This window comes from Penicillium hordei (genome assembly GCF_028827395.1).
Source record: "Penicillium hordei strain IBT 12815 chromosome Unknown utg000001l_segment0_segment0, whole genome shotgun sequence".
Lineage (NCBI taxonomy): Eukaryota > Fungi > Ascomycota > Eurotiomycetes > Eurotiales > Aspergillaceae > Penicillium > Penicillium hordei.
Genome location: NW_026623142.1, coordinates 1396801 through 1423185, shown reverse-complemented (window position 1 = coordinate 1423185; position 26385 = coordinate 1396801). Strand labels below are relative to the sequence as shown.

The following is a 26385-nucleotide window of genomic DNA, read 5'->3' as shown; positions in this document are numbered from 1 at the left end:
TTGAAGCTCTCAGGCAACCCCGTGACGCGACAGCGTCACTGCTTAGTGCCTAGGAACCTCCGTTATCATCCCCAGAGCTTCCAACCTCACCCTACCTATCCATAGTCACCCTCCAAACCGACCATTCTCCTCCCTTATCTGTCCAATATACAGATAAACTCTCTCGATCGCCCGACCTACCCTCGGTGACGTCTGTTGTTCTGGAACCTCACCGCATCGCATTCTCACCAAAATCATGGTCAGTTAGCTTCGGATCTACGCAATATGCTATATTGTATCCCCAATCAAGCTAACAGAGTGATTATTCAGACGTCAATCGGCACAGGCTACGATCTCTCCAACTCGGTGTTCTCGCCAGACGGCCGGAATTTCCAGGTAACCAAACACAATCCAGCTCAATGAGCCACGGAACCCAGCCTCACGATGCTGACCATACCATCTAGGTCGAGTATGCCGTCAAGGCAGTTGAAAACGGAGGCACCGCCGTCGGCATCAGATGCAAGGATGGTGTAGTGTTGGCAGTGGAGAAGATCATCACTAGCAAGCTCCTAAAGCCAGGCGCGAACAAGAGAATCGCGACGGTCGATCGTCATGTCGGAATTGTGAGACCCCGCCCCGCTTACCCTTTACCTATATCGCCCCCTCCCAAATGCATTTTCATCGAAACCATGCTATCACGGAAGCCTTGGAAATACACCGTTGCTAATCCGGTCTCTTTCTACCAATGCAGGTATCCGCTGGACTCGTCCCCGATGGTCGTCACTTCGTTTCCAGAGCTAGAGATGAGGCTTCCTCCTGGAGAGGCACATACAAAGGTCCCATTCCGACCTCTGCGCTGGCCAATCGCTTGGGTGGCTATGTACAGGCGTACACGCTCTACTCCAGCGTACGGCCCTTCGGTGTAACTGCTATTGTTGGCGGGTGGGATACCGAGGCGGAACTTCCAGTTGATGGACAGGTCGGCGATGGACCCAAGTCTGGCTCCGGTGGAAAGGTCGAGGGTGCCAAGGCCGGAGGTCCTGGCCTATACATGATCGAGCCTAGTGGACTGTATTGGGTACGTTAAGACTAGTATGTGAGTGAGTGGATGGATGTGCTGACAAGAATTTGTAGGGCTACTACGGTGCTGCTACTGGCAAAGGACGACAGGCTGCCAAGGCTGAACTCGAGAAACTAGACCTGACCTCCGGCAATCTGTCTTTGGCAGATGGTGTGAAGGAAGCTGCCCGTATTATCTATGTTGCCCATGAGGACAGCAAGGACAAGGAGTTCGAGCTCGAGATGACGTGGATCAGCTCCGTCGATGGACCGACCAAGGGTCGCCATGAGGAAGTGCCCAAGGAGCTCCTCGAGGAAGCAGAGAAAGCAGCAAAGCGGGCTCTGGAAGGGGACGATGAAGAAGAGGAGGACAAGGGTCAAGGTGAACAGATGGAAGAGTGAACATGTAATAGATTATGCTCCCAAAGAATTATGGTTCTCTGAAGGTGTTTTCCTTTCTTACTCCAACGAAAAACAATCTACCATAAATGACCAAGTTGTTTCCAAAGGTTCCAAAAATCCGCACAACATATGTTCGAGGGTTCCATCGTAGCCCTCAGCCCTCGAAAGATCCAATAGAAATGTGCCAATCTATCGCAAGAATTACAAAATCTTGCCCTCGGCCCACTCCCTCCTCTTAAGACCCAACTCCACAGCAGCACTACCCCAGTCCTCGCCGTGGTTATGCATACCACTGCTACCAAGACCAGCCCGCTCCAATCCCTGCTCTTCCGTGAGAACGGTAAGCAACCCAAAGATAACAGGGACGCCGGAATCAAGCTGGACACGCATGAGCCCATGGCTGACAGCGTCAGCGATATATTCGAAGTGCATAGTAGCGCCCTTGATGAGGACGCCGATGGCGATAATAGCATCGAAGGGCTTCTTCGGGCTTGTAGAGTTGCCAGAGCCCGACACTTCGGCAGTGGGGGATGACAGGAGATCAGTGGCGCTGATTCCCTGGACAGAGGAGTTGGCTTGGAGCTGGGAGGCGGCGTAGAGACTGGAAAGTAGTGTTAGTTAAAGCTATCGCGGTAGATACAGTATACATTATAGAGTATGCAGTATGTGATATGGATCGTGTATCATGTGCGATATCATCCCCGCACTCACCGTTGCACTGCGAGGGGCAGCTCGTAGCTACCGGGAACTGTCTGGACTGTGATGTTCTCCTCCAGGACGCCGGCGGCGAGGAGGTTCTTCTTCGCACCTGATACCAGTTGTTCGATGATCACTGTATTCCATCTGGCGTGCACAATTGCAACGCGGAGTCCAGAGCCTATTGTAAAGTCGTTGTTAGCTGGAGGGTCTCTCCAAGGGCTTGTTGTTCGGTTTTACCATCGTGGGTCTGGGCAGCGCCGGGGCCTTTGATAGTAGTCATTTTTGGAGGGTGATGGTTAGCTCAATAAAAGAGAAAAGATGCGGATGCTGTTTCCTTGGGGATTGGGAGAATTGAGCTTGACACAAGTGTTTATAAATCAGAAGAGCTCGAGGGGCGAAATCCCTCGGTCCCGCATTTGGCGGGGGAAGGCGGAATGTCATCACCCACGGCAATTGAGCGCAACTCCGCCTAATGGAATCTATACAAGCTATTATGTAGACACAGATTCTTTACCTTGAACAATACTATTATGCAATAGGCCTAGAAAATAAAATAAAATAGAAAACAAAACGAGATTCCATTGTCCCGAAGCAGAAAACACCTAAAGATAAAAAGATGACCGGATCATAAGAATCGTCTAACCTTGCCCTAAAGAAACATTTACTCGACAGTGACCGACTTGGCCAGGTTGCGAGGGAAATCCACATTCAATCCCTCAGCAACGGCAAGCCAGTAAGAGATAAGCTGCAATGGGATCACATTGAGCAGACCCTGGAGACAATCCACGGTCTTGGGCACGTTGATCTTCTCGGTCAAGGCGGACGAGAACTCGGGGTCATCCTGGTTGCAGATAACAATGGGGCGACCACCACGAGCAATGACTTGCTGGTAGGCGTTCAGGGACTTGGTGAACAGGTTGTCACGGGTAAGAATCATAATAATGGGGAGGTTCTCGTCAACAAGAGCCAAAACACCGTGCTTCAATTCGCCGGACATGACGGCTTCGCAGTGGAGGTATGAGATTTCCTTGATCTTCAGGGCACCCTCAAGGGCAGTGGGGAATTGAGCACCACGGCCCAACAGCAGCAAGCTCTTTTGGTCCTTGAAGAACTTGGCGCACAGGTCCCTGATAGGATCATTGAGCTTCAATATCTGCTTGAACTGCTCGGAGATCTGTCCAAGACCCTCCATGATCTCCTCACGTCTCTCCTGCTTAGAGGCACGATCCTCACTCAGCGACAAAGCGAACATGACCATAGCCACAAACTGGGAGGTGTATGCCTTGGTCGAGGCCACACCGATCTCGGGACCAGCGTTAATGTGCACACCGCAGTGGGTGAGGAGGGAGATGGAAGATCCGACAACGTTGACACAACCAACGGTCAGGGCGCCACGTTCCAGACAGTAGCGAAGAGCCATCAGGGAATCAGCGGTCTCTCCAGACTGAGAGACAAACACACAGGTGTCATCACGGAACACTGGGGCCTGTCGGTCAAGGAAGTCGGAGGCGAGCTCGACTGCGATAGGAATCTCGGTGAGCTCTTCGAAGATACCACGCACAGCCATGCATGAGTGGTAACTGGTACCGCAGGCAATGAAGATGATTCGGCGGCAGCGACGGATAGTCGAGATGTACTGACGGAGACCACCGAGGGTGACCTTCTTGTTGGCCACATCCAGACGACCTCTCATAGTGTTGACGACAGACTCGGGCTGCTCGAAGATCTCCTTCTGCATGAAGTGGTCGAACTTGCCCTTCATGATTTCCTGCAACTCAAGTTCGATGGTCTGGATGGCACGGACGTTGGAGGTACCGTCATCCTTGGTCAGACGGTGGATGTTAAGCTGTCCCTCGTGGATGTGGGCGATATCGTCATCCTCCAGGTAGAGTACCTTCTTGGTGTGCTCCACAATGGCAGATGGGTCAGAAGACAGGAAGAACTCGACGGGCTGGGGGATGCCATCGTCAGACAGGAATGCCCGCGACTGGGAGCGGTGCAACAGAGACTTGTCAGGAGGAGCAAGGAGGCTTGTGGCAGACTTCTTGGCAGCCGCATTCTGGGAGGCCTGCTCCGCGGAAAGGACACCATCTTCCGAGTATTCAACATCGACGAAATCCACCTTCATCTTCTTGGAGGTCTTCACACCGATGACCAAGGGGGAACCCTTACGGGCCGCAATGACCTCATGGGGGTAGTGAACGGACTTGAGCAGCAAACCAAAGGCACCCTCAAGCTCTTTGATGACTGCCTTGGCCAGGACTGTGAATTCGATGTCGGGGTGTTGGTCGTATAGGTACTTGGCGAGCTTGGCGATGCACTCAGTATCGGTCTCAGTCTCGAAGCGGAAGCCCTTGCTCTCCAGCAGAGCCTTCAATTCCTTATAGTTGGTGATGATACCATTGTGAACCACGGAGAACTCCCAGTTGGCATCGGAGCTATGCAAAGACAATCCAATTAGCTTCTCAATCTCTTGGTGATCCGGGAAAAAGAATTTTCCTGTTGACGTTGGGGGACTTACCGGTGGGGGTGGCAGTTCTGGCGGGAGGGGGTGCCGTGAGTAGCCCAACGGGTGTGAGAGATACCGGCATGAGACTCGAAGGTCTTGGTCATGTCATATGAGCTCTGCTCGATGAGTTCCTTCAACTTGGCCACCTTGCCAACTTCTTTGAATGCACAGACTTCATTCTTCTTGTTGCCGTCCACGGCCATACCAGCCGAGTCGTAGCCACGGTACTCCAATCGGGAGAGGCCTGGGAAATAACGGTGAGCAAAAGGTTAAAATCGTCCGATTTTCTTCTGGTCACTTACCATTAAGCAGTGTATCAATGATGAACCTGCGGTCCTTCTCCACGAGGTAGTTGATGTAACCGAAGATTCCACTAAGCAGACAAGTCAGTATTTGACCATTGAGTGAATGTAGACAAGAGCTTACCACATGATGGGCAATGAAAAAAAAGTGAATGCAAAAACAAGGGTATTGAGAGAATAAAGATTGTAGAGGATTGTAAAGGGGATTAAACGAAAGCAGCGAGAGAGGAGAAAAGATAGAGAGAGGCAAGAAAGGCACAGGTGTTTCGTATTTATAGAGGGGGGGGCAAGAACAGAGAAGGTAGGGGGAGGGGTGGATTATTATTAGCTCTTGCACTTTGTGCAAGCTTTGGTCCAATGAGGGGAGTGCTCGGACCAATTTTGGTTCCCAGGGGAATCGTATGTCTCACTTGGCACACATATTATTTCTATATTGTACTCCGTATATATTATTTATATTATTTGTATTATTTATATTCTATCATGCTTATTTTTCTTACTTCCTACTTCAGTAAAGGTATAAATAAAATTTGAATAACAATGCTGTTGAAAATGGTACATAGTGTCAATAATATGGAGTAAACAAATAGTTTTCTTTTCTTCCCTTTCTTGGCAACTTCAGTGCCTGGTTGCCCAGGTACTGAATTTGCCTAGTGATTTCTACCTTGGTCTGATCTTCGCCAGCTTTCTCTCTTGGTCCAATATATCCACGCTAAATCGGAGCTACTAGGCGAGCAAAAAAAAAGTGGCTGAGCTTTTTAAGAGACGTTCAAAGAAAAAAAAAAAAAAAAAAAAAAACATACGGGGAAATTTTCTATAATTATATCCCTTAGTGGCCCGGCACATTCCTTAGTGGAGGATCCCCTGGGAAAAAAAAGGAACCTTGGAAAAAGGTTCGACAGATGTTCCACGCCTTTGCAGTTGCTATTTTAGCCATTTAACTATTTTATAATACCCCTGGACTCGGTATCGCCGACTGCATATACAATTGGTCCGCAATCAATTGCCCCCCGGAGATATATTATCTGTTTGGATGTCATACCCAAAGTACGGAGGCTGAGAGGGACTACCCACTACGCTACTTTATTATACTCCTCATCATAGGTTACCTATGATGTAGATCATCTAAGATATATGGTTAATCTCTCTATATATATATCAGCCTCATGCCATCCTTCAATTGGAGGAAGAGAAAGAGGCAGGGCAAGGGCTGAGCTATAACCAGTAAGCTCGAATATACCGTTGTCGACCCCGTTCTTACCTGAATTGCACATACTCCGTAGATATATTTCAAGCTGAGATGGCTTTCTCTTTTTCCCCTTTAGTGCTCACCCCTTGCCGCTTTTTTTCTCTCTCTCTCAGTAAAACTGAGCACCCCTAAGTGTTCCATAATCACAGGACCCGCCCCCGGGGCTCCATAATTACGTAGGCCTAATCCGACCATGGATGAATGGATTTGCACTAAACTGAGCAAAGTACTCCGTAGCCCTACCCATATAAGTCTATCACTAACACTCTGACCGTTGTCCCCTGAAAGAAAACCCCTTAAAAGGCTGGCATAATTAATATAGCCATCGTACTTGTTTCACTTCTGCGTATCCGTATATTCTGTAGCCATGCAGTCGGCTTGAGGACACTATGGCACCATCAGAAGATCTCTTCCCACTTCTATCACTAGTTATATGATCGGAGGCGGAAGCAAATGTTCCCCGTCATCTTTATCCTCCGCAAATTTCACTTCCTTTTCCTCTCCCCCTATATTTACACTGTTGTGCATTAGAGGCCTTTCTACTTCTGATACCATGCCCTTTACTTGATATGTCTCCTTCGCCGCAATATTCCCGTCGAATCCTCAACGAAGCTCTATAATATCTGTGCCTCTCTATGTCTATCGATTAAAGAGAATTCTCGCAACGAAGTACATATTGTTCTGCTCTAGTAGCCATGTATGTTTTACAGCACTGATGTCCAAGTGGACCGAGCGCCTAGATTCCCCCTGAAGTTATCGTATTGAGATATACTATATAAATGATAGAAAATATCGTTTCGGGGTGTGCATATAAGGTAGAAATTGCCAAGTAAACATGTGATATTCAAGCATCTAGCTTATCTACACAGCCTCATTTAGACCCTCTGTTTCTCATCGCAACAATGCATTAGAATGAGATAAAGTAATTATCAAGAGGGACTACTGGGTGCACGTCGAAGTGCATGGTGGAAATGTGAGAGAAATTGGATTGTTGTTAAAGCCAAATTACAGAGGCTAAGAAATCTGACAGTAATCCAATGGCTCTGCCAAGTATTTGCTTCTGCTTGGTTAAGCAACCTCGTAGCAAAGTGATAGCTTCGGCATTGTGAGCTGAAGATTTTCGAAAGCGAGATTAGCCATAGTGTTCAGCGTATCTGGGTGATTCTCGCCAAGCTTCGCCCTGCAAGTCTCGATCACCTGCATCTGGAGCTGCTCGGCTTCCTCCCACCGGCCCTGGTTCCGGTACGTGTCCACTAACAGGCAGTCTCCTTTTGTATACATGGCTGATGTGTCCCATGCCAGATTGTCCTCCGCCGATAGACCGTTATAAAAGGTCTCAGACCAAAAATCAAGTCCTAGAGTCATTTTCATTATTAAAGGGAAAAGTTTAACTTCATTGAGTATTAGTGGTCTAATTGTGTTAAGGAAGGTGCCCTGAGGTGAATTCCTGCTAGGTGCATATTAATTACGTGATAGTTCTCTCCTTGCCGTTCTCTCTTTTCTCCATTTCTGTCCAACAAACCACAGGTTTTATACACTCCCGAAAGCCCATCATCTCCTACCGGGAGTCCCTGGTAACTCAGCCGGGGTCGTAAAAAGCTCATATGTCACCGGTTTGGCCTCATGATTGTAGCCATCGCCAGTGGCTTTAGCTGAGTCTATATCTTGCGATGATGCTTGGTGGCGCCGTCGGACAAAGAGAAATCCGAGTGCGATCAGCACTGCTAAGCCGGCGATACTTACGCCGACGCCAATGCCCGCTTTTGCGCCAGTCGAGAGTCCGTTCGTATGAGATGGCGAAGGCTCTGAAAGAGATGATGCAGTTTTCGAGGTTGTTGCGAAAGCAGTCACTGATGCGGAAGACGTCGTCGTCGACTTCGATTGGATGCGGAATCCCGGTGATGACAGGCGAGAGCCAGTGTATTTGTGGTCTGTTTGATTCATTGGAATAAAAGTAACAGCATACTCTTTAGTCTTTGACAGGGTGGAGTCAGGTATGTCGATGGTCCAGGTGAAAGAACTCCCACGATCGATTGAAGCATTCGCTATAATGTGATATCGTTAGTCTAGTATGCAACGGGTTGATTCTAGGGCTTGCTTACCAGTAATAACCTTGGACCAGGTTGAGTAGTCTGGGTTCCATGCATTCACGTATAGCTTGGCTTCATCCAATCCTTCAATCGTGCGGTCCCTTTGGTCCTTGTCCCAACCACTCCAGCTGAGCTTCACTGTGTCTCCAATATACCAAGTCTCCACAAAGTTGTCATCATTTCCATCTGGCTTGTTCCAGCGTTTGCGGGCAGGTTCAGCACTTTGGACCACTTGGGACACAGAGATCAGGAGCAGCCAAGCCCACGATAAGTTGGCCATGAATTAGATAGAGAGCCAACCTCTCTGTTTCTTTGTCACAGCAAAAAGGGTCAATCCTGTTCCAATATCCAAAGACACCGGGATCTTCTGGGAAATTTATGAGACTGTACTCTGTACAGGGTGTTTTCGGGACACTAACACGCAAGGCCAGGTCGAAGCCCTCTAGCCCCTGACCAAAGACACGTGAGAAATTAATGTATATGCATCAAGCCCCTGTCAATTGGGTTGCGGATAGGCAAATCCCGACGAATGTGAGGGCAGGAAAATGGCTACATATGTACGGAGTACTCCGTACAGATTGTCTACTTTCCATGAAGAGAAGGAACTATCAACAGAGCCAAATCCCGCTCTCTCATCTTTCTCAGCCACAAACAGCGAGTTGTAATCTTAGATTCATAGGGATAGCACTCTAAGTAGCGGCATGTACGAGTCATGGGCAAAAAACGAAGAAGCAAACAGCCGGTCTAATGCGCCAAGATCAGGTTCATTTCTTGGCATGCCTTGCCGTACTCCGGCCCCTTACACCGAACTGATACTTAGTTATCTGCCAATTGAGCCTCAATCCATGGATGCTGCCTTGTCACCCTGGTGTGCCCATTTACCCAAGTGCGCCGCCAGTTCTACTAATTCGTTATCGTATCCTGCAGTAAATGACAGCCCTAATATTTGGCAGAGCTGGCAATCGAGCTTGTGTTTTCCAAATGCCAAGAGAGTACATTTACACCTCATTAAAATGAAAGGATCGGCGGAGAGCAACTTCCAAATTATGTTGTACAAAGGTTTGTAAAGCAGGGGCCTTGGCATTTTGGGTTATGTAAGGTCTCATTTGTGTATTATGTAATCTTATGGAGTTCTAAATCGGCAAGAACTTCAAGTCAAAAGCCAGAATGAAGGATTAAGCCAATAGAATAAGAGTAGTAGTAGTAGAAAAACACTTCATAAATCGAGGTTTGTCACATGGATACTAGCCTAATTCGGTAGTATGTCGACCTTGCTAGGAGGGTGCGAAGGAGGAAAGGGTAAGGCTGATAAACGCCTCGCATGTCAAGACTGGGGACGCGTGCTCGGTTTTACTCAGTGAGCAAAAAGCGGCAAGGGATGATCACTAATACGGAGAGGGAAAGCCATGTCGCGCGGCCTAAAATCCGGTGCATATGTAGGTATATAGGTATAACACAAGATATAACCAAGCCTTATCTGTGCTCATAATTCTTTTAAAATGGTCGAGATGAACTTTGTCATGTGGTTAATGGAATTAATGGAATATAGCCACTCACAAGCCGTCATTTCGGCTCCCAAGTGTTGATCTCGTAGATGCCCCACCGCCTTCCACTTGATCCCTGGCATCCCCACAAACAGCCACCACATGGGAGGCTTGGACTGAATGTTATCTCTCAAGGGTACTTGGACAGAGCCGCGATGACAAGTGTGGAGAAATCACAGTTGTCTGCTCGTCGGAGGAAATGGGCACCTAAGCTTAAGTCTGGGTGTATGACCTGCAAGTAAGCTCTCCTTTTCAAATACTAGAAGCACTCGCTGACTCCTTTACAGAATTCGCAGAGTCAAATGTGACGAAGAAAAGCCTCAGTGTCGGCGATGTATTTCTACAGGTCGAAAATGTGATGGATATCCTCACCCACCTTTTGCAGTTAAAGTTTTCTACGACAATAATTCGTGTCGACAGCGACTTGTTAACGTGAGTAATTCACACGAACGACCCTGGATGATATAATCACACTGAATAGTCCGATCTCGTCAGTCCTGGAAGTTCATCTCCTTTGTTCGGGGGTTACCCTTTGGACGAAATAACGATTCCATATACGCATATCTCAGAGCAAACTGATCAAGTTCGACTACTTTCTGGACGAACTTCCCCCCTAATATACCCCCTAGCTGAATCGTGGAATACTCACTTCATGCCCTTCGTCATAAATAAGTTCAAGCTCGCATTCGAAATGTCCAAAAACATCTTTAATACTATTCCCGATGTTCTTTCCAAAGCAGAGGAGAAGTCTGCTCTGTATCAGGCCTGCAATGCTGTCGCACGCGCTTATATGGCCAGCATTACCCGGACTTCGAAGGCAACCTCCGATCGAGCCAAAGCATACGGATCTGCGCTTATGGCCACTCGTTCAGCCATTCAGGATCCTCAGCGATGCAAAAGCGACAATACATTATTAGCTGTATGGCTGTTAGGACTATACGAGGTAAGATTCGATGCATTCATTAGTCAGTACCGACTTCTGCTGACGCTTGAATTAAGCTCCTCTTGGGCATACGAAAGGGCACTGAGCCGGTCGCGACTCATGGATGGCAATTCCACAACCAAGTGTTGTCAAAGTTGATTCGCCTGCGTGGCCTGGAGCAGTTTATTACCCGGAGCGGGCGGAATCTTTTTGTCATTATATTTACTAACATGGTAAGTTAGCCGTCCACATATTATCTTCGTAGCTAACAACAGCATGCCAGGAAACCCAAGCATTCATGTCTGGCCAAGAATGTGAAGAGACATTGACATGGTTTCTTGAGTACCATAAATATTGCGAACTATCAGAATATCCATTGCTTAGGGCATGTATTTTCTCGCATCACTGTGCCCGCATCTGCAGCCGCGTTCGCGCTCTAGTTGATATAGGTGACCTCGACAAGGTGCTGTCCACCTCACCGTCCATCCTCCAAGAGATGGATGAAGTGGAGCAAATAACCCATCCCTTATCCCACGACGAGGCGGTGGCAAGCTGTGTGATAGATCACCCAACGACGCCGTACACTCGGCCGAAGCACACATACCCGTGTTATGTCGGTGTCCACATCCTCCAAAGCAACTTCCGCATGCGACTCTCATACGCAGTCTTGGAATTCTTGGGGTATGCATGTAAGGCCCCGGGTTGCACGCCTCAACAACGAATGGTTTTTAAGCGGTACCAGCGTCGCTGTGTCGAGGAGCTCGAAGCTCTTGTGGATAAAGCCTCACGTATCCTGGATATGTTTCCCGATGTGGGGTCTGGTGAGAACCCCGATCGGGGGAAAGACGTAGTGGATGAACCGGATGGCAAGGATTCCGGCACTGAAGGGTCACCAGACATAGTAAATGCTCCGTTCGAAGACCCACGCGGACGATCCACCCCAGCTGTGAAACTCTGTTTTGACCTTCAACAGTCAATAGATGGGAAATCCACTCTACTATTCAATCACAATGACCGTGGAATGTCCGTTCTCCGGTTTTGGTTTGGAGATGAGACAGAAACACAAGAGACAGTCATGACATAGCCCTAACCGAAGATATGAATGTTAATATCTGAAACATCTAAGAAGAATGAATTGAACCCTACCATTAAAATGTACTTGTTGACACAACGTTGAAGCTTGATATGCAAATTTAAAGTAAAGCAAGATAATGAGACCGATGATATAGCCATTATCTTCCCACTTGTGCATCTGCGTGGTCGGTTAGTGGTCGAGAGGATAAAGGAGGTTAGATGTACACATCGTCTTTGAGCCCTAGAAATTTTAACGCGCCGACAGCTAGCAAAAGGGCAAATAAGTTGTAAACGACCGCCCATGAAATGCCCAGTCTCACCTGCCATAAGGTCATTTTGGCCATTTCAATCACCATCGGGAGCCTGGAAGATCTTGGTGGTGTACGGGCAGTTGCGTTAGGGTTTATCTTTCCTGATGCCAGCTATACAGCCAGCATTACCATATTAACGGTGACGGGGGGATTTCCACCTTTTTCTTACCGATTTTCGATTGCTTTGGGTGAATCAATTAGATTATACAAAGGCGGAACGTGAAAGGAATTATGGGCATCTGTTGTAGCTGCTGGGATCTGTAAAGCAAAGACTTTCTGCTAAAACAATTTCTCAAACAAAGAAGAGCCCATAGAACAGCAAACGCAGAGGCCACCCCAGTACAGTAATCCCAGGGGCTGTGCCAGTGGAGGGACGACTAGACTCTGAGGTTGTGGGTGAGGCTGTTTGCGTGCTGGTTGACACACCACTTATGCTTGTGGAGGAGCCCGTGGATAGGGCCGTGGTAGTAACAGATGACCCTGTCGAATTTTGCCATCTTTCAACGCCATCTTTCAACCACATACTTAACCATGGTACTGTTGTATCTTTGAAGGTAGAGTTCATGAACCCCATCGACATGGCCTGCATCGCAAAACTCGTCACCTTTATCGCACCATGATGCCATGCGGTCACTGTACTCCCTACACACGGTGTTGTTCGTTCGCGCAAGTATCTAATTAAGAGGGCGAGAAACGTCAGTTAGTGCAACAATGCTAGTAGGTAGATTTGTCACCGGCGTGACTGCTTACTCTATTGTGAACGCTTGTGCCACGATTATAGGTTGTGTTGGCAATGTGCGTTGGGTCGCCAAACAAGACCGCCGCAATAACTAAGGATGCGTCAGCTTGAGCGTATTCTCGACAGATCTTAGAAAAAATTACCACTATTCTTAACTATATCTGGTGATAGCGGTGCATTATGGTTGGATTGGCCACCGGCGCCACCGCAAAGGACATCAGAGGCTACTTAAGCACCCTAATAATCGGTTTAACATCATCCACGGCGATTCACACAATGCCCTTATCACATACCTGCGAGTAGCCTAAGAGGGCCATTTTTGAATCCGGGCAGGGCGCGTGGTACTCATTTGCCAGCCGCAGCATAACATTTGCCCCCTCATTCTCTGACGGGATGTAGTCATCAAGCGTTGCAGGGTATTCCACTCCCACGACCTTGGAGTCTTTGATCCGCGCTGCAATAAGCTGTGCCAGATACCCAGGGCTCCCGGAGTTCGCAGGGAAGAGACCATTCTTACTGGCAGCTGCTTGCTCTTCACTGCCTCTGGCAACAATCATGTACAGACCGTCCGTACAGTCTGGGTCTATTGTCGCAGTAGCAACGGCTAAGAAGCCAAATGTGAGTAGAAGCCCACACATATTAGGCAATGATAAGATGTAGAGAATGGAAGTTACTGTCTTTGTGTTTGCCCAAAGAAGAAAGAGCGACCTTTTTAGTAGCAGTGGTTGTATATAATCTTGGATGTATTATTAGGCATCCCACCCGTTCTGCCTCTACTACAAATGACCTATTAGACATGTGAGAGTATAAAGATGTGCTTTGGGCTCCGATTGTCTCCATGTTTTAGTCAGAACCCAGCTAAGCCTTTCCCTCTGACGTCTTTACCGGTTAAGCTTTTTGGTCTGCTGGGTAATTAGAGCCTGTGGCAACAGGCACGCAGCCTTTAGCTCTTAAATTGTCTCACATCAGCTAGCTCTATATATAATCCCCTATTTGTCATTCTTTATTCAACTTGAAAGGGGATAAGCGACATGAAGGGGGCACGGACTCGAACACATCGTATCAACGAGAACTGGGCCCGCCGGAATTCGTTGGCAGACATCGTGTCAGATGTTAGAAAACCTTTATTATTAAATCGACAATGCTTAGATTCACTAGACTTGGTCCAAACCAATTTTGGGGTTAAATCCCCGTCATTGGTTCAAGCGTCTCTGGTTTGATACGATAAAAAACAGGTATTCATTCATGTTGAAGATCTTGATTGTGATCAACAAATTGAATTCCACATCATCTTCGGAATAGCCTCTTATATATTATTCTAACCTTGTACAACATATTGGCATAGCACAAATATATACACAGTCAGCATATGCGACACCACTATTTTCTCACCCCATCTCATGGGGTTTAGATGGAGCTGATAACTCCGCCAGTGCACCCTTGGCTGAAAGCTCCCCAACCTGAGCACTGGAAAGTTCCGTAACTTGAGCACCCTGCACTGGTAGATATGTGTGATGCTCTGAAGGCCCTTCTGTTGGATTCCAGTAGACAGGATCAGCCTTGTTACTACGCCTGCGACTGATGAACCAAAGTGCCGCTACCGTAGCTAAAGCCAAGCCAGCCAAAGCGCCAATCACTGGACCTGCAATCCAGGCCTTTGAAGACGAGGGATGTTCCGAGGTCATTGCGGCGGTTGTTGTTGGTTTGGATGTTGATGTTCCGGTATGGCCAGGGGACGCATTCGTGGCAGCAGTTTCGACGGGTAGGTTCTCCAAGCCCGATGGCACCGCCAGGGTATTATATTTCAAGTTTGCCGAAGATATGGAGGCGCTCGTGGCAAATACCGAGGAGGTGTTTGTCGTGCCACTGGAGACCCATGTGCTGGTCGAGAAGTAGCAAGAGGCACCGAGCGTCGACCCGGTCATGTTGCAGTCCAAAGTTCCAGTGACGATAAAGATAGTTTTGTTCCAAAAGCTAGTGATATCGTAATGAAAGTCCTGGAAGGACGGACCGGCAGTGAGAGTCTGGGGCAAGAGATAGCCGGAAGAGGTACATTGCTTGGTCGCGCTAGATCGGCAGTCAATCTGATATGTGGTGGCTGTGGCATCGGCGCTCATGACGCTTCCTTCCACGTTGTTAAAATCCATATCGTGCAGGGCCGGGAAGAGAATGTCGATGTTTGTCGATTGTGGCGTTGTGGCCGCTGCGATGAGTATCATTGAGGCCATGGCCAGGGCCATACTGATGATATTGATATCGTGAAGAGTCATCGTGTCATGTCGAGCAAGAGCAATGGAGGATATTTGATGCCTTGGTCTAGGGGATTGGCTTTTTTTTTTAAATAACAGCAGAGATTATCAGTCCTAGCACAAGGGTCCGCCATGGCCTGCTAGGCCAGTGCTTGGTTGGTGTGAAAGGAGAGGACGGGAATGAGAAGTCAATCATTATTATGATTGGATCACAGCAGCAATAGTGGAATATAAAACCTTCCGCTAATCTTAAGATGTGATTTCGGTCGTCGATCCTATGTAAAACGCTTGGCCGCCATCTCAACTTAGGGTTTAGAGTGGACCCTGTAGGAGCCAGAGAAGGGGACTGGGGATGACCGTGCAACCCCCCCCCCCCCCGGGAGGCTTAGGGACTAAAGTAGGAATACGCAGTAAGCCCTGGGGAAATTTTATCAACTATACTCCGTATAAGTTGTAGTATTTGGAATTCTCCGTAAGACCCAGAATGTACCGTAGGCTTAGATTTAGAACTTAAACTTCCACTTGGCTTTGCAGCTAAGATTTTTGGGAACATCAATGGTAGATCAACTGCAATCAACTGCTGTCTGAGGCTGAACTGAGGCCCATAAAGCTGACTGCTGGACATTTTGATTGGCTCGCTCGTTCAACACTTTCCTCGTATTTTCTTTGTACATTTCATGGCGTAGAGGAGTATGGAGTATACATGTCTGAATATTGCTATATAGAATAAGCATAAGTACACATGTAAGTCGGATTTGAGAATGCAACAATCTTCAGAACTATACAGAGTAAATCCCATATATCTCTGTTCAAAGCAATGGGTGGTCTACCTCTATGGAGAAGCCCCTTAGTAAGCTACATGACAGTGCAGTTAGAATGTTTGGAACCCTAACCAGCTTTAGTCAAAAGCGAGCGATCGACGAGGTCAAATAGTCGACGAAGTGGCCGATCTGACAACCCAAGATGAGACGCTGTTTGACAATCCACAGTTCGAGCACTATGAAGCAACCTCCAACATTCAACTCTTTTTTGATCTCTTCTTTGTTGCCAATTTGACCTCCTTCACAAATACTCATGAGATCAATAGTTCACAAAGTCTGTCCCAAATCCACTTGCCCCGGACTCTTGGTCAATATGCTAACTCGGGTTCTCTCACTGTTAGAACTAAGCTCCTACATCGGGTTCTTCTGCATCCTATGGTTTACTTGGGCCCAGGTCACTTTATATGATGTCCGGTTCGCCACAGACAGCATCATCGAACGCGTCGCCCATGCGTGTCATTTTGGAGTTATGGTCGGAATTGCGATCATTGGACCAGAGTTTCTAACGGAAAATGAGGGGTGGGGACCTTTGCAGCAGCTGTCACTCATCCTGATGGCGAGTCGGGTGGTTCTTTTCTGTCAATATGGGTCAACTCTATTCTTTACCTGGAGGTATCGCGCCACCCGTTTGCCCTTGATAGCAGTGATGGCGTCCTTGTTCGTTGCTGTGTTCATCTATCTCGGTTTATCGTTTGCCTTCTACCGACGTACAGCTTACGACGCATACATCGCCTGGCATGTAGTTGCTGTGATGGAGGTCGGGGTCAACCTGACCCTTGCAGCTCAGTGGGAAGCCATGTCGTTTGAGAGGACACATCTCATAGAGGTTGACTTGTTTGACCTTGATCATCGTACGTTACCTATATACCTTCTTACACTCGGAAGCAGTGGCTGATCTCAACAGCTCGGCGAGGGCATCATCGGCCTAACCAAGACCATTATCAAGATTGAGACATTTGACCTCAGATTCACCTCCGCAGATATTGGTTCTATTATATCAGCAGTGCTGGTCATTGTAAGAACCCCGACCTGTTAGATACTGAGGCAGATATACTAATATTTGAAACAGTACCTTGTATATCAACTATATTTCGATAATGTCCGCATGGAGCCATTTGGTTCCGTCAACCAGCAGTTGTGGTCTTTACTCCACTTTCCTTTCCATCTAGCTCTTGCTCTCATGATGGAAGGGACTAACCAGATCCTACTGTGTGCTCATGTTGTTCGAGACCTTTTTAATTTGACAGCTATTTTCGAAGGAGATGTCTCACTGCATGATAGGCTCATTACGCTGAATGAGACAGTCCATACCATCTATGAGAGATTCCCCTCCACAGAGGCTGTTATTAACGAGGTTGAAGAGTCCTTGCATGCACTTTTGGAATCTACTGCCAATACCACGCAGGAAGAGATGTTGGCAGAATGTCAACTCGTGGTAAAGGAAATGGCCAAAACAGCCATTGAAGGTTACGGTTGGGAACCTCCAAAGGAAGTCGCCGAGGCGGACTTTGCGGGATACGGAGACTAAATTGTGTCAATCTTCAACCTCACTTTTGGTAATTATACAACCGCCGTTGACTGTGCAATCTTCCATCTTTAGTACTAACCAATATATTTTTCACAGGGTATTTCTGCGTCTGTGTTGGCTTGGTCTGTTTGATAATTGGCGTTCTCACATTACTATCACACAGATATGGCTATTCGCTTATGCGGTATATCAGTGTCGGGGCCAATATTCTTGTCGGCCTGGCTATTACACTGCTCAGCACGATGGTCCTAACCGACGCGGCAGGGAACCTAGGGACAACGCCTTGGACACTTCCGGCCTTAACCTTGATATTGCTAACTTGTATGTTAATCTTACCCAGGGCGGATAGTTTGATATGATGCTAATGTGTTTCTAGTGCTGGGTTTACATCACCTTTCCATCTGATCCTAGTTGATCTTGATCCCTTAGAGGACTCAAAGTTCTGATCAGATTTGGGGGCTGGGTATGAAGATGTTCATGAACAATTTTCATGGGAGAGTAGTGAGGTGACGAGGTAGATAATCTATTGATTTCTAGGCAAACAATTACTTGACACATTCATTCATTCATCCAGTCTAGTTGTAAAAGGAGTAAATACAGACCACTGTTGAGCATCTCGATTCAATTAGTGATACTGAAGAGTAAGGGATACGGGTGAATAATAGAATGAGGATATCCAGAAACACTTAAATGCGTACCTAGCCAATGTCTGTAAGGGTGGAATAAGTAACCACTTAGTAACTAAGTACTATGTAACTAGCCCTGAGCGCCCTCATAAAGCGGCACCCGTAAAAGTCCCTAAAATGCGTACATAGAGCGACATATATATACCAGACTATTCAACCATTCAATGCATGGATATTGGGTTTTATGTTTTTTTTTTATTGTAGCCTATTAATGAGATCAAGCATCTCCAATAACAATAAAGGAATGCAAGATCAAACTGATTGCCCCAAAAGATACTTACTAGGTACCTCCATTGTACGTGTTAATTGAGTGAATGAGTAAGTCGCGGTGAGGTCACTCCTTTCAGGGAAAAAAAAAAAAGCCCCATTGCTGAATCATTCAATGTTAACTCCAGAATGATCCCGGGGAACTTGAACTTGAACTTCACCACTTCATACCTAATTATATTCATTCTATGCACTTCACCCCGGTGATTCCCTTTCTTTCTGTCCTTATAGGAGTTCATATCCCTTGAAAGCGTGAAGTTCCCAACTCCCGCGTCCCCACCATTCCACTTCCTTCCGCTCGATCGCGTCTTTAGTCTCCTGCAAACTCTTGAATTGCGCGTAACCGTACCTCCGCAGACTCAACCGCTGGATATCGCTTTCCAATCCTCCTTTTTCTTCTGATCTCTTTTGTTCTCTCATCTCTTTCTTGAAACCGACATACCTGCAAAGTTCCTTTATCTCAATTTCCTCAATTCTGCCGTGCCAGGACCTTCTCGGTCGCATGTGTTCGCAATAGCCGAATCACCACTGTCAAGGATGCTGCTTTCTGATCGCGCCACGGTCTCTGGCGTGTAGCCAACCTCTCACCATGTCACGCGCCTCGGCTGGCTTTGCAGATTTCTTCCCCACCGCCCCATCAGTCCTTCAGCAAAAGCGCTTCAAGACAGCGCAGGAACGACGGAAATTACATATCGAGGGTGATCAAATTTCTGAAAGGACCCCGGATTGTCCAGTGTCTCTTGCCCCGAGCACACCCGCGACCGTTGGGACACCTCTCAAACCCGATACAGACGAGGGGGGAGCTCGCACTCCATCGGTCCCCAACGAGCTTGAATTGACCATTCCCGCTAAGGCGAAAAGCGTGGAGGATCGGAATGGGCTACCTCCACCCACGGCAATCCCCATCTCATCACACATCGATACACTGACACCGCTCACCAATGCGGAGTCATCACCCCCTTGCAAATTAACTAGTCCATCACAGTCAAAGATCGCAGGCGGAGGTTCTCCGGGTACTTCTTCTAGACCAAATCCCGAAATCACCAAATCTTCCATCACTCCAATCCACACCCCTCCGACCCCTCAGTCGCAAACCCGACACCTCGAGCTTCATGTGAGAGGCTGCAAGGTTGTGCACGACCCCGATTTAGACAAGCGGACTTCGTCAAAAGAAAAGCGGAAAAAGCTCGAGTATGTGGACATTGTGAATAATGGTCAATCCAATGCACCACCCGATCCGCGTCGTGCGATTGCCAATTATACCCGTGGATCCGGCTGCAAACAGAAGACCAAATACCGACCCGCGCCTTACAATTTGAAGCCATGGTCATACGACGTGGCAACGAGCATTGGCCCCGGCCCCCCGATACAGGTAGTGGTGACGGGTTTTGACCCTTTGACTCCGATCGCTCCGATCAGCGCGCTTTTCGCAAGTTTTGGAGATGTGGCCGAAATCAAAAACCGCACAGACCCTATCACCGGCCGGTTCCTGGGGATCTGTTCGATCAAATACAAAGATAGCACCTCAGTCCGGGGAAATGGCCCGGCGTCAGCATCCAGTGCAGCCCGGCGTGCATACTTCGAATGCAAAAAAGAACAGCGTATTGGCACACGCAGGATTAGGGTCGAGCTGGATCGCGACGGGATTGTCTCAGATCGAATGGCCACGAAAGCAGTCGAGTCCCAGCGACTGGCTTCCAAGAATACTCTTCCGCCTGTAAGCGAACCGAGACCGGATGTCCAGATCAAGAAAAGCGAACCACCGCCGACTGCGCCTAAAGGTCCCTCGGGCAGGTCATCCTTACGGCCGGGGGTCGTTATCCCAGAAGGTCCTAGGGCCGGTGTCCGGTCGCCTGTTGTACAATCATTGGTCGAAGAAACTCCAATCTTGAGTCAGATCAAACGCGACCCATACATTTTCATTGCGCATTGTTACGTCCCCGTCCTCAGCACAACGGTTCCGCACTTGAGGAAGAGACTGAGGCTCTTTTCGTACAAGCATATTCGTTGCGACAAAACCGGCTACTATATCATCTTTGAGAACTCGCGCCGAGGTGAGGAGGAAACTGAACGCTGTTACCGACTATGCCACATGCAACCCTTGTTCACCTATATCATGAATATGGAGAGCCAGCCCTACGGGAACCCGAACTACGAACGAAGTCCCAGCCCCGAACGTCTTCGCGCCGAACAACGAAACAAGGCCGAAAAGGATCGGACAAGGAAAGAGGCCGACTTGGATATCGAAGAAGAGAAAAAGCAGCGTGCGCTTGATTTGGATCCATGCCGAGAGGTATTGTCTATCATTATTCGCGACCTGAGGGACAAGCTTCTCGAGGACGTGAAGTCACGCATAGCTGCTCCAGCTCTCTACGACTATTTGGAACCGAGTAAGCATGCGTCTAAAAGGGAAAGGCTGGGTATTTCGGACCCCGAAGGTACAAAACGATCTGTTTTCCAAATCGACAGCACTCCTGGCTCTCGAGGTGAAATGTCTGCCGGCCGAGACCCTCTCAGATCTTCAGGTCTCAACGTCCTTGCCCTTCCTCGTATCCGGAAAGCCCATGGTCTTGACCACGCGGGTGCTGCCTTCCTAGATGAACGGCGCAGGCAACCACTACGAAAGAAAGAAGTCCGGCCCTTGTATCATCGCCTACAGCAGTTGCACGATGATGAAGATTCGGATGACGAGCAGCGCACTCCTGCTACTAGGGATGCCGATGAGCGAGAGAGCCGACCCCCTAGTCGCGCAAGTTCAACGACATCGGAGTTTGAACGCGATGGAGGATACCAGTCAGACGATCTGGGATCGTCTCAAGACGTCGAAGAGCGCGGTGCTGAACATGTGGACGATTTGGATGCCACAAAACAAATTAGCGATCTCTCTCATGAACTTCAGCTGTCTCCCACGTCAGGCAAGAGAAAGCGACTGACCGAAGATGAAGAAGAAGCACGAAAGCGGCAACGACAGGAGGATGAGCTATTTGGCATTGACTCGGAAACAGTCGGACATGAGGGTGCGCTTCAAGACCTGAAAACTTCCACGGCCATTGGCGACGATCTTGCAGAGGATGACAACAAATTACCAACGCACGATCAACCCGCAGACAAGTTCACCGAGCTTGTCTCTCACAAACATCCCGACGGTGATGATCTTTCAGTCAGTGAACCGTGGAAAGCCGAACCTATCGATGAGCCGAAAACAGAGATTGAATGGGGCGTTTCCAAGGATATGCCCCGGGCCACGGTGGAAGATGATGAAACCATCGTGCTTGATTTGGATGGTTGGCAGCATCTGGTCAAGGATGAAGAAGATCTGCGATTTTTGCGAGAAATCCTACTGGATCAGTCAGAATCAATTATTCAAAATCTTGCTGCATGGGGTTGGAAACAGAAGGAGATAAAAGCTCTCAATGGCCTGGAAACTGGCACAACTCAGGACGCCATCAGTATCCCTGGCTATTATGTGCCAAATACCACAGGAGCTGCGCGGACGGAAGGTCGCAAAAGGATTCTTGAGGCAGAAAAGTCCAAATACCTGCCCCATCGGATCAAGGTTCAGAAAGCTCGTGAGGAGCGTGAAGCGAATGCAAAGGCAGACCCACAAGCAGCAGCAGCGGAAGCTGCCAGGATTGCAGCCGCTAAAACAATATCAAAATCGACATCCCGGTCAACGCGAGTCAACAACCGCCGGCTCATTGCAGACATTAATGCGCAAAAGCAAGCCCTTCCCACTGCGAACGGCGAAGGAGACGTTCTTCGATTCAATCAGCTTAAGAAGCGCAAAAAGCCTGTGCGCTTCGCTCGCTCTGCCATTCATAATTGGGGCTTGTATGCCGAGGAAAACATCACTGCCAATGACATGATCATCGAGTATGTCGGAGAGAAAGTGCGTCAGCAAGTTGCCGATATGAGAGAAAGACGATACCTGAAGAGCGGAATCGGCAGCAGTTATCTCTTCCGAATCGACGAGAACACCGTCATCGATGCGACAAAGAGAGGAGGAATTGCGCGATTCATCAATCACAGCTGTACACCCAACTGCACAGCTAAGATCATTAAGGTCGATGGCAGCAAACGGATTGTGATTTATGCGCTCAGGGATATCGAAAGAGGTTCGTGAACTGCGCTCGCTTCATGGGAAAACACATGCTAACAGAGCTTATTAGATGAAGAGCTCACGTACGACTACAAATTCGAAAGAGAGTGGGACAGCGATGATCGAATCCCCTGTCTCTGTGGCTCAACAGGCTGCAAGGGATTCCTCAATTAAACCCGCTTTCCAAGATTATCACCAAAGTTCTTTGGGAGGTTTGTTGACTCTCTTCTACCGGGTGGCGTTGAATCAGGCTGGCGTTTTCAGCGTGGGAGCATTGACGCATTTATCAATGGCAATCGTGATTTCATAAACTACAGACTCTCTTGTACAATATACCAATTCCAAAAGAATTTCGCCTGTTTTCCGTTTCGAGTCATGGCCCTGGAGCAGCAAAGTCCTCTTAGAAAGCAATGTGAGAGCGTAGATGTATCAAATCCCAGAAGAACTCGACTCGGATATCTGATAACCCTGGTGCCACTGCATAGGGTCCTTTTTCGAAGAGAAAGAAAAGGTAAGGAAGAGAGACTGGTTCTCAAAAACCGGTTCCTAGCCCTGGGGTATCGATTTGCGAAGCAATTTGGGTGAAAAGCGCATGTGGGATTATGTTGTTCAGACTGGAAAGACCTCGTATTAGCAAAACGAACAGCCAAGAAAAAGCAAAACAAAAGATGATATTCCTCACCAAGGTGGCTTGGAAGAAGGAAGTTCGCAATTCCTTCCTTAATCATATATGAATGACCGCAGTTCCCGCAGGTCAATTTCCCTTCCGTGACGTGCGTCTCAAGTAGCAACCGGTGCAAGTCTTTCAATGTCTGCTCGTTGTCAAGAGCCTCGCCCTCGGGCTTCGAGTCCGGAAGAGTCGGGAAACCAAGCTAAGATCGCAAGAGTTAGCTTACTTGTAATTGTCGGTGAATGCTGAATAGCTAGGTATCTGTTGTTGGATGTTGGGGTTGGATGTTCATACCTCGTTAGAAATGGTGCGCAGGGCTTCCCAGTCAATGCGGGGAAGGACGTTGCGGATGAATTCGGGCTGGAAATCCAGTTCCTGTTGCTCTAGCTCGGCATCGTTGAAATGTAATGGGAACGAGGCTGGTGATGTCTTGCATTCCTTCACGGCGCATGTCACGAAATTGGCGGTGATCACTTTCATTGTGGGGGATTTCGGGCAGGAATTGCAGGTAGATTGTTCGATGCGAAGGTTCTGGGGACCTTGGTCAATATGTAGAGATCGATTGGGTCTAGATAGGATATCAATTCAAAGGATAACGAACAACGTCGGTGGCCCCTCCGAGGGAGAAAAAAAAAGAGCCCCACGGCTTATCGGATATCATGTGATATGGATACCCGGACTACTATACCAGTTGATGTTTACTTTGAAATTGTATGTATATTATCTTACAGAGAAATTTCCTAGATTCAAACTGGATGATTTTATTAGCTTTGATTAGCCTTGATTAGCTATTATTCAGTTGTTCGGATCCTTCAAGGAGAATTATTTGATCTGGACATCCACCAGATCTAGATCGTCAATGTCATGATCGCCAAGACATGAATCTGGGTCGAGCTTGTCTCCGTCAAACAGGAGAAAGATATCATGGTCCACAGATATATTCTGTTTATCTCGAAAAGCAGATATGAGTCGTGAAATCAGTGTCTTTTTTCTTGCTTTGATTTTGAAATCGTCGTATCCAGGACTCCTCAGAATAAGTTTCATTGGCTCACCCTGGTCATCTTCTGGGGATTGCGACGCTGTAGGGGGCTTGTCGCTATCAGGCGAGAGGATCCGCTGATTAACCGGAAGAGGTAAATCGGTAACCGCTTCCATATGTATGCGCAGCTCTTTCTGGTCTGCAAAGTAGTCATCATCAATGCCAGGGATCGCCGCAGCGTTCTTTCCAGAGTTTATGTTTAGACTCCTGCACGTTGTCACGTCGAATAGACGTCGGCCCTTCCAGGTCAGATAGATTGATGCCTGTATTTGGGGATCGAAATTTTGGCGATTGCCCCATGCCAACCGCACATCTCTTAGCCGCTGTGACATTTTCCGATGGACGAGTAATGGTTTGGTGTTTACAATTTCAGATGTAATCATGATCTGAACAATCGGGTCATCCGCTGGAACTTCTGCCGGTTGAACAGGCTGAGGAGATTGAATAGGTCGAGGAGATTGAATAGGTCGAGGAGTTTGAACAGATTGAGGGCTTCGAGTTTCCGAGTCATCCGCGAGGACAATCACTGGTTTAACTGGCAGAGCACCTAGTGGTTCCGGACCACTGACTTTCTGCGGTGACTGGGGCAAGCGGTTTTCTGAGCTGCGTCTCTGGGTTGCCTCGCGTTGTTTGATTGGCTTGACTGACTCGGGTGAGGAATCATGCGAGGAAATAGGGAGTTCTTGTGGCTCTGGTAGTACAATTTTGTTGCTATCGACCTCACGGCTCACACTCCGCACCAGACTGCTATCATCGCGCCCTTTCCTCTTTTCCCCAGAAACTCGGCGCCGCTTCTCTCGTTTTGGGTCTTCGGTATCTTCGGTATCTTTGGTGTCTTCGGTATGCTCTGGAATTTCTGGTGATTTCGGCTTGTTGTGTGCTTCACGGTTCGCAGCAATAATATCAGAGTACGTTTGTTCTGAGCGTCGATAAAAATCAGTGCCAGTTTTTTCCGTATTCTTGATTGCCCATGAGGGCTTTTTGAAAAAGCTCATGACTCTCGGAACCGGGATTGGTCGTCAAAAATGCTAGTATGGTAGGATGACCGAACGGATTTAAGAGGTGACTCGGGGGGCACTTGTTTACAATCAGTGATATGTTAGTGGGAGAGTAGAATGCATGACATGAGCCTTGGGCATAAGCCAAACAATTGGCAGTTAAGTGGAGGGAACATGCATCATATATTTCCAGACTTGGGATAGGTGCAGTGGGACCTCAAGGAATACCGTCCTGTTTACCGCCTACTAGAAATGCACTAGCGCGCTTTCTGACAAGCGGAACATTTGACAATATAAGACCTATATTCTGTCGATTTCTTATGAATTGACTTTACATAGATATGGCTAGCTCGTGTCTTTCAAATCTAATCATTTCAATATTTTGAATGTTGTTTGCAAAGTTACTGAAAGGTATACTATTTTTATGACCGGCAATACCGGCAGAATATAATGGCGGTATCAGATTCCCTACGAAAACTTTATCAGCGATTCCCGCCCCGCTTGCGATGATAGTCCATCACCCTCACCGCCTTCCTGGTCTCTCACTTTCGAATGCTTCATCCCTCCGCCTAATTCAAAACACATCTCAACCAGGTATGGCTCTCTTTTCCCCTTGAACTATGCTCTGGCTGACAGGTAATAACTTTCAGACCACAACACCAATATGGAGAACGCCCCAACCTCCGAAGGGAAAGACCCCTCTGTCTTCTTGAGTGAGATCATCGGTGCGCCTGTGATCGTGAAGCTGAATTCCGGAGTCGTATACAAGGGTATGGACTCCTTTCAACTCCCAATGATTTCGCTTCTAATGAGCTTATATAGGCGAATTACAATCAGTCGATGGATACATGAACATTGCCCTCGAAAAGACGGAGGAATATGTGAACGGAAAACTACGACGAAACTACGGCGATGCTTTCGTGCGTGGAAATAATGGTTCGTCAATCCTTACTTTTCTTCCAATCCTATGAATTGCGCGACGGCTTTCTGACTAGCGTCTACAGTACTCTACATCTCCAGTTAAATCCAAAAATACACTGTTCGATGTTATCGATTGGGCCCACCTATGATAGCCTGCAGGTGGATAAGAAAGGCGCGCTTCGAGTGCCATCGCAATGGTTTAGATTCTTTTAGCTAATAGGGGGACAG

General features: G+C 47.9%; 12 protein-coding genes across 12 annotated transcripts; 5 read left to right on the top strand and 7 right to left on the bottom strand.

Moving 5' to 3' along the window:
- Positions 1-66: 66 nt before the first annotated feature.
- On the top strand, positions 67-1532 carry N7537_000538 (proteasome core particle subunit alpha 7). The gene is made up of 5 exons (XM_056891596.1): positions 67-238; positions 310-375; positions 444-602; positions 731-1057; positions 1114-1532. Exons 1-5 carry the CDS (start codon positions 236-238, stop codon positions 1438-1440), a joined length of 882 nt encoding a protein of 293 aa, XP_056756591.1. The 5' UTR covers positions 67-235; the 3' UTR covers positions 1441-1532.
- Positions 1533-1641: 109 nt separating this feature from the next.
- Positions 1642-2419, bottom strand: N7537_000537 (lumazine synthase RIB4; the record flags this gene model as incomplete). The annotated part of the gene is made up of 3 exons (XM_056891595.1): positions 1642-2041; positions 2152-2317; positions 2377-2419. The coding sequence occupies 3 exons, from the start codon at positions 2417-2419 to the stop codon at positions 1642-1644; spliced, it is 609 nt and encodes a 202-aa protein (XP_056756590.1).
- A 273-nt stretch (positions 2420-2692) lies between these two features.
- gfa1 (glutamine--fructose-6-phosphate transaminase (isomerizing) GFA1) lies at positions 2693-5143 on the bottom strand. The gene is made up of 4 exons (XM_056891594.1): positions 5075-5143; positions 4951-5021; positions 4661-4892; positions 2693-4577 (listed from the first exon to the last, which is right to left on the bottom strand). Exons 1-4 carry the CDS (start codon positions 5077-5079, stop codon positions 2801-2803), a joined length of 2085 nt encoding a protein of 694 aa, XP_056756589.1. The 5' UTR covers positions 5080-5143; the 3' UTR covers positions 2693-2800.
- A 2607-nt stretch (positions 5144-7750) lies between these two features.
- N7537_000535 (uncharacterized protein) lies at positions 7751-8569 on the bottom strand (the record flags this gene model as incomplete). Its single annotated transcript, XM_056891593.1, has 2 exons — positions 7751-8244; positions 8302-8569. The coding sequence occupies 2 exons, from the start codon at positions 8567-8569 to the stop codon at positions 7751-7753; spliced, it is 762 nt and encodes a 253-aa protein (XP_056756588.1).
- A 1419-nt stretch (positions 8570-9988) lies between these two features.
- N7537_000534 (Zn(II)2Cys6 transcription factor domain-containing protein) lies at positions 9989-11839 on the top strand (the record flags this gene model as incomplete). Its single annotated transcript, XM_056891592.1, has 5 exons — positions 9989-10071; positions 10121-10265; positions 10315-10776; positions 10833-10988; positions 11039-11839. The coding sequence occupies 5 exons, from the start codon at positions 9989-9991 to the stop codon at positions 11837-11839; spliced, it is 1647 nt and encodes a 548-aa protein (XP_056756587.1).
- An 801-nt stretch (positions 11840-12640) lies between these two features.
- N7537_000533 (uncharacterized protein) lies at positions 12641-13517 on the bottom strand (the record flags this gene model as incomplete). Its single annotated transcript, XM_056891591.1, has 3 exons — positions 12641-12814; positions 12891-13007; positions 13173-13517. The coding sequence occupies 3 exons, from the start codon at positions 13515-13517 to the stop codon at positions 12641-12643; spliced, it is 636 nt and encodes a 211-aa protein (XP_056756586.1).
- A 750-nt stretch (positions 13518-14267) lies between these two features.
- N7537_000532 (uncharacterized protein) lies at positions 14268-15149 on the bottom strand (the record flags this gene model as incomplete). Its single annotated transcript, XM_056891590.1, has 1 exon — positions 14268-15149. One exon carries the CDS (start codon positions 15147-15149, stop codon positions 14268-14270), a length of 882 nt encoding a protein of 293 aa, XP_056756585.1.
- A 796-nt stretch (positions 15150-15945) lies between these two features.
- On the top strand, positions 15946-17477 carry N7537_000531 (uncharacterized protein; the record flags this gene model as incomplete). Its single annotated transcript, XM_056891589.1, has 5 exons — positions 15946-15978; positions 16031-16223; positions 16291-16775; positions 16854-16964; positions 17019-17477. 5 exons carry the CDS (start codon positions 15946-15948, stop codon positions 17475-17477), a joined length of 1281 nt encoding a protein of 426 aa, XP_056756584.1.
- A 1542-nt stretch (positions 17478-19019) lies between these two features.
- set1 (histone methyltransferase SET1) lies at positions 19020-22703 on the top strand (the record flags this gene model as incomplete). The annotated part of the gene is made up of 2 exons (XM_056891588.1): positions 19020-22545; positions 22600-22703. 2 exons carry the CDS (start codon positions 19020-19022, stop codon positions 22701-22703), a joined length of 3630 nt encoding a protein of 1209 aa, XP_056756583.1.
- Positions 22704-22736: 33 nt separating this feature from the next.
- On the bottom strand, positions 22737-23707 carry N7537_000529 (RNA methylation protein TRM112). The gene is made up of 3 exons (XM_056891587.1): positions 23494-23707; positions 23193-23401; positions 22737-23143 (listed from the first exon to the last, which is right to left on the bottom strand). The coding sequence occupies exons 1-3, from the start codon at positions 23677-23679 to the stop codon at positions 23062-23064; spliced, it is 477 nt and encodes a 158-aa protein (XP_056756582.1). The 5' UTR covers positions 23680-23707; the 3' UTR covers positions 22737-23061.
- Positions 23708-24021: 314 nt separating this feature from the next.
- N7537_000528 (small ubiquitin-related modifier domain-containing protein) lies at positions 24022-25233 on the bottom strand (the record flags this gene model as incomplete). Its single annotated transcript, XM_056891586.1, has 1 exon — positions 24022-25233. The coding sequence occupies one exon, from the start codon at positions 25231-25233 to the stop codon at positions 24022-24024; it is 1212 nt and encodes a 403-aa protein (XP_056756581.1).
- A 509-nt stretch (positions 25234-25742) lies between these two features.
- Positions 25743-26260, top strand: N7537_000527 (U4/U6-U5 snRNP complex subunit LSM6; the record flags this gene model as incomplete). The annotated part of the gene is made up of 4 exons (XM_056891585.1): positions 25743-25830; positions 25887-26006; positions 26059-26172; positions 26241-26260. The coding sequence occupies 4 exons, from the start codon at positions 25743-25745 to the stop codon at positions 26258-26260; spliced, it is 342 nt and encodes a 113-aa protein (XP_056756580.1).
- Positions 26261-26385: the final 125 nt, after the last annotated feature.

What these genes read in the sequence shown, in the direction of transcription:
- N7537_000538 (XM_056891596.1), top strand. An exon ending in CAGACGGCCGGAATTTCCAG is followed by an intron (nt 376 to 443) that starts GTAACCAAACAC and finishes CATACCATCTAG; the next exon opens with GTCGAGTATGCCGTCAAGGC. An exon ending in AGCCTAGTGGACTGTATTGG is followed by an intron (nt 1,058 to 1,113) that starts GTACGTTAAGAC and finishes AAGAATTTGTAG; the next exon opens with GGCTACTACGGTGCTGCTAC.
- gfa1 (XM_056891594.1), bottom strand. An exon ending in CATTGATACACTGCTTAATG is followed by an intron (nt 4,893 to 4,950) that starts GTAAGTGACCAG and finishes GTTATTTCCCAG; the next exon opens with GCCTCTCCCGATTGGAGTAC. An exon ending in CAGAACTGCCACCCCCACCG is followed by an intron (nt 4,578 to 4,660) that starts GTAAGTCCCCCA and finishes GTCTTTGCATAG; the next exon opens with CTCCGATGCCAACTGGGAGT.
- N7537_000529 (XM_056891587.1), bottom strand. Translation starts at nt 23,679, where the DNA reads ATGAAAGTGATCACCGCCAATTTCGTGACATGCGCCGTGAAGGAATGC. An exon ending in TGCGCACCATTTCTAACGAG is followed by an intron (nt 23,402 to 23,493) that starts GTATGAACATCC and finishes TTGCGATCTTAG; the next exon opens with CTTGGTTTCCCGACTCTTCC. An exon ending in GGTGAGGAATATCATCTTTT is followed by an intron (nt 23,144 to 23,192) that starts GTTTTGCTTTTT and finishes AGGTCTTTCCAG; the next exon opens with TCTGAACAACATAATCCCAC.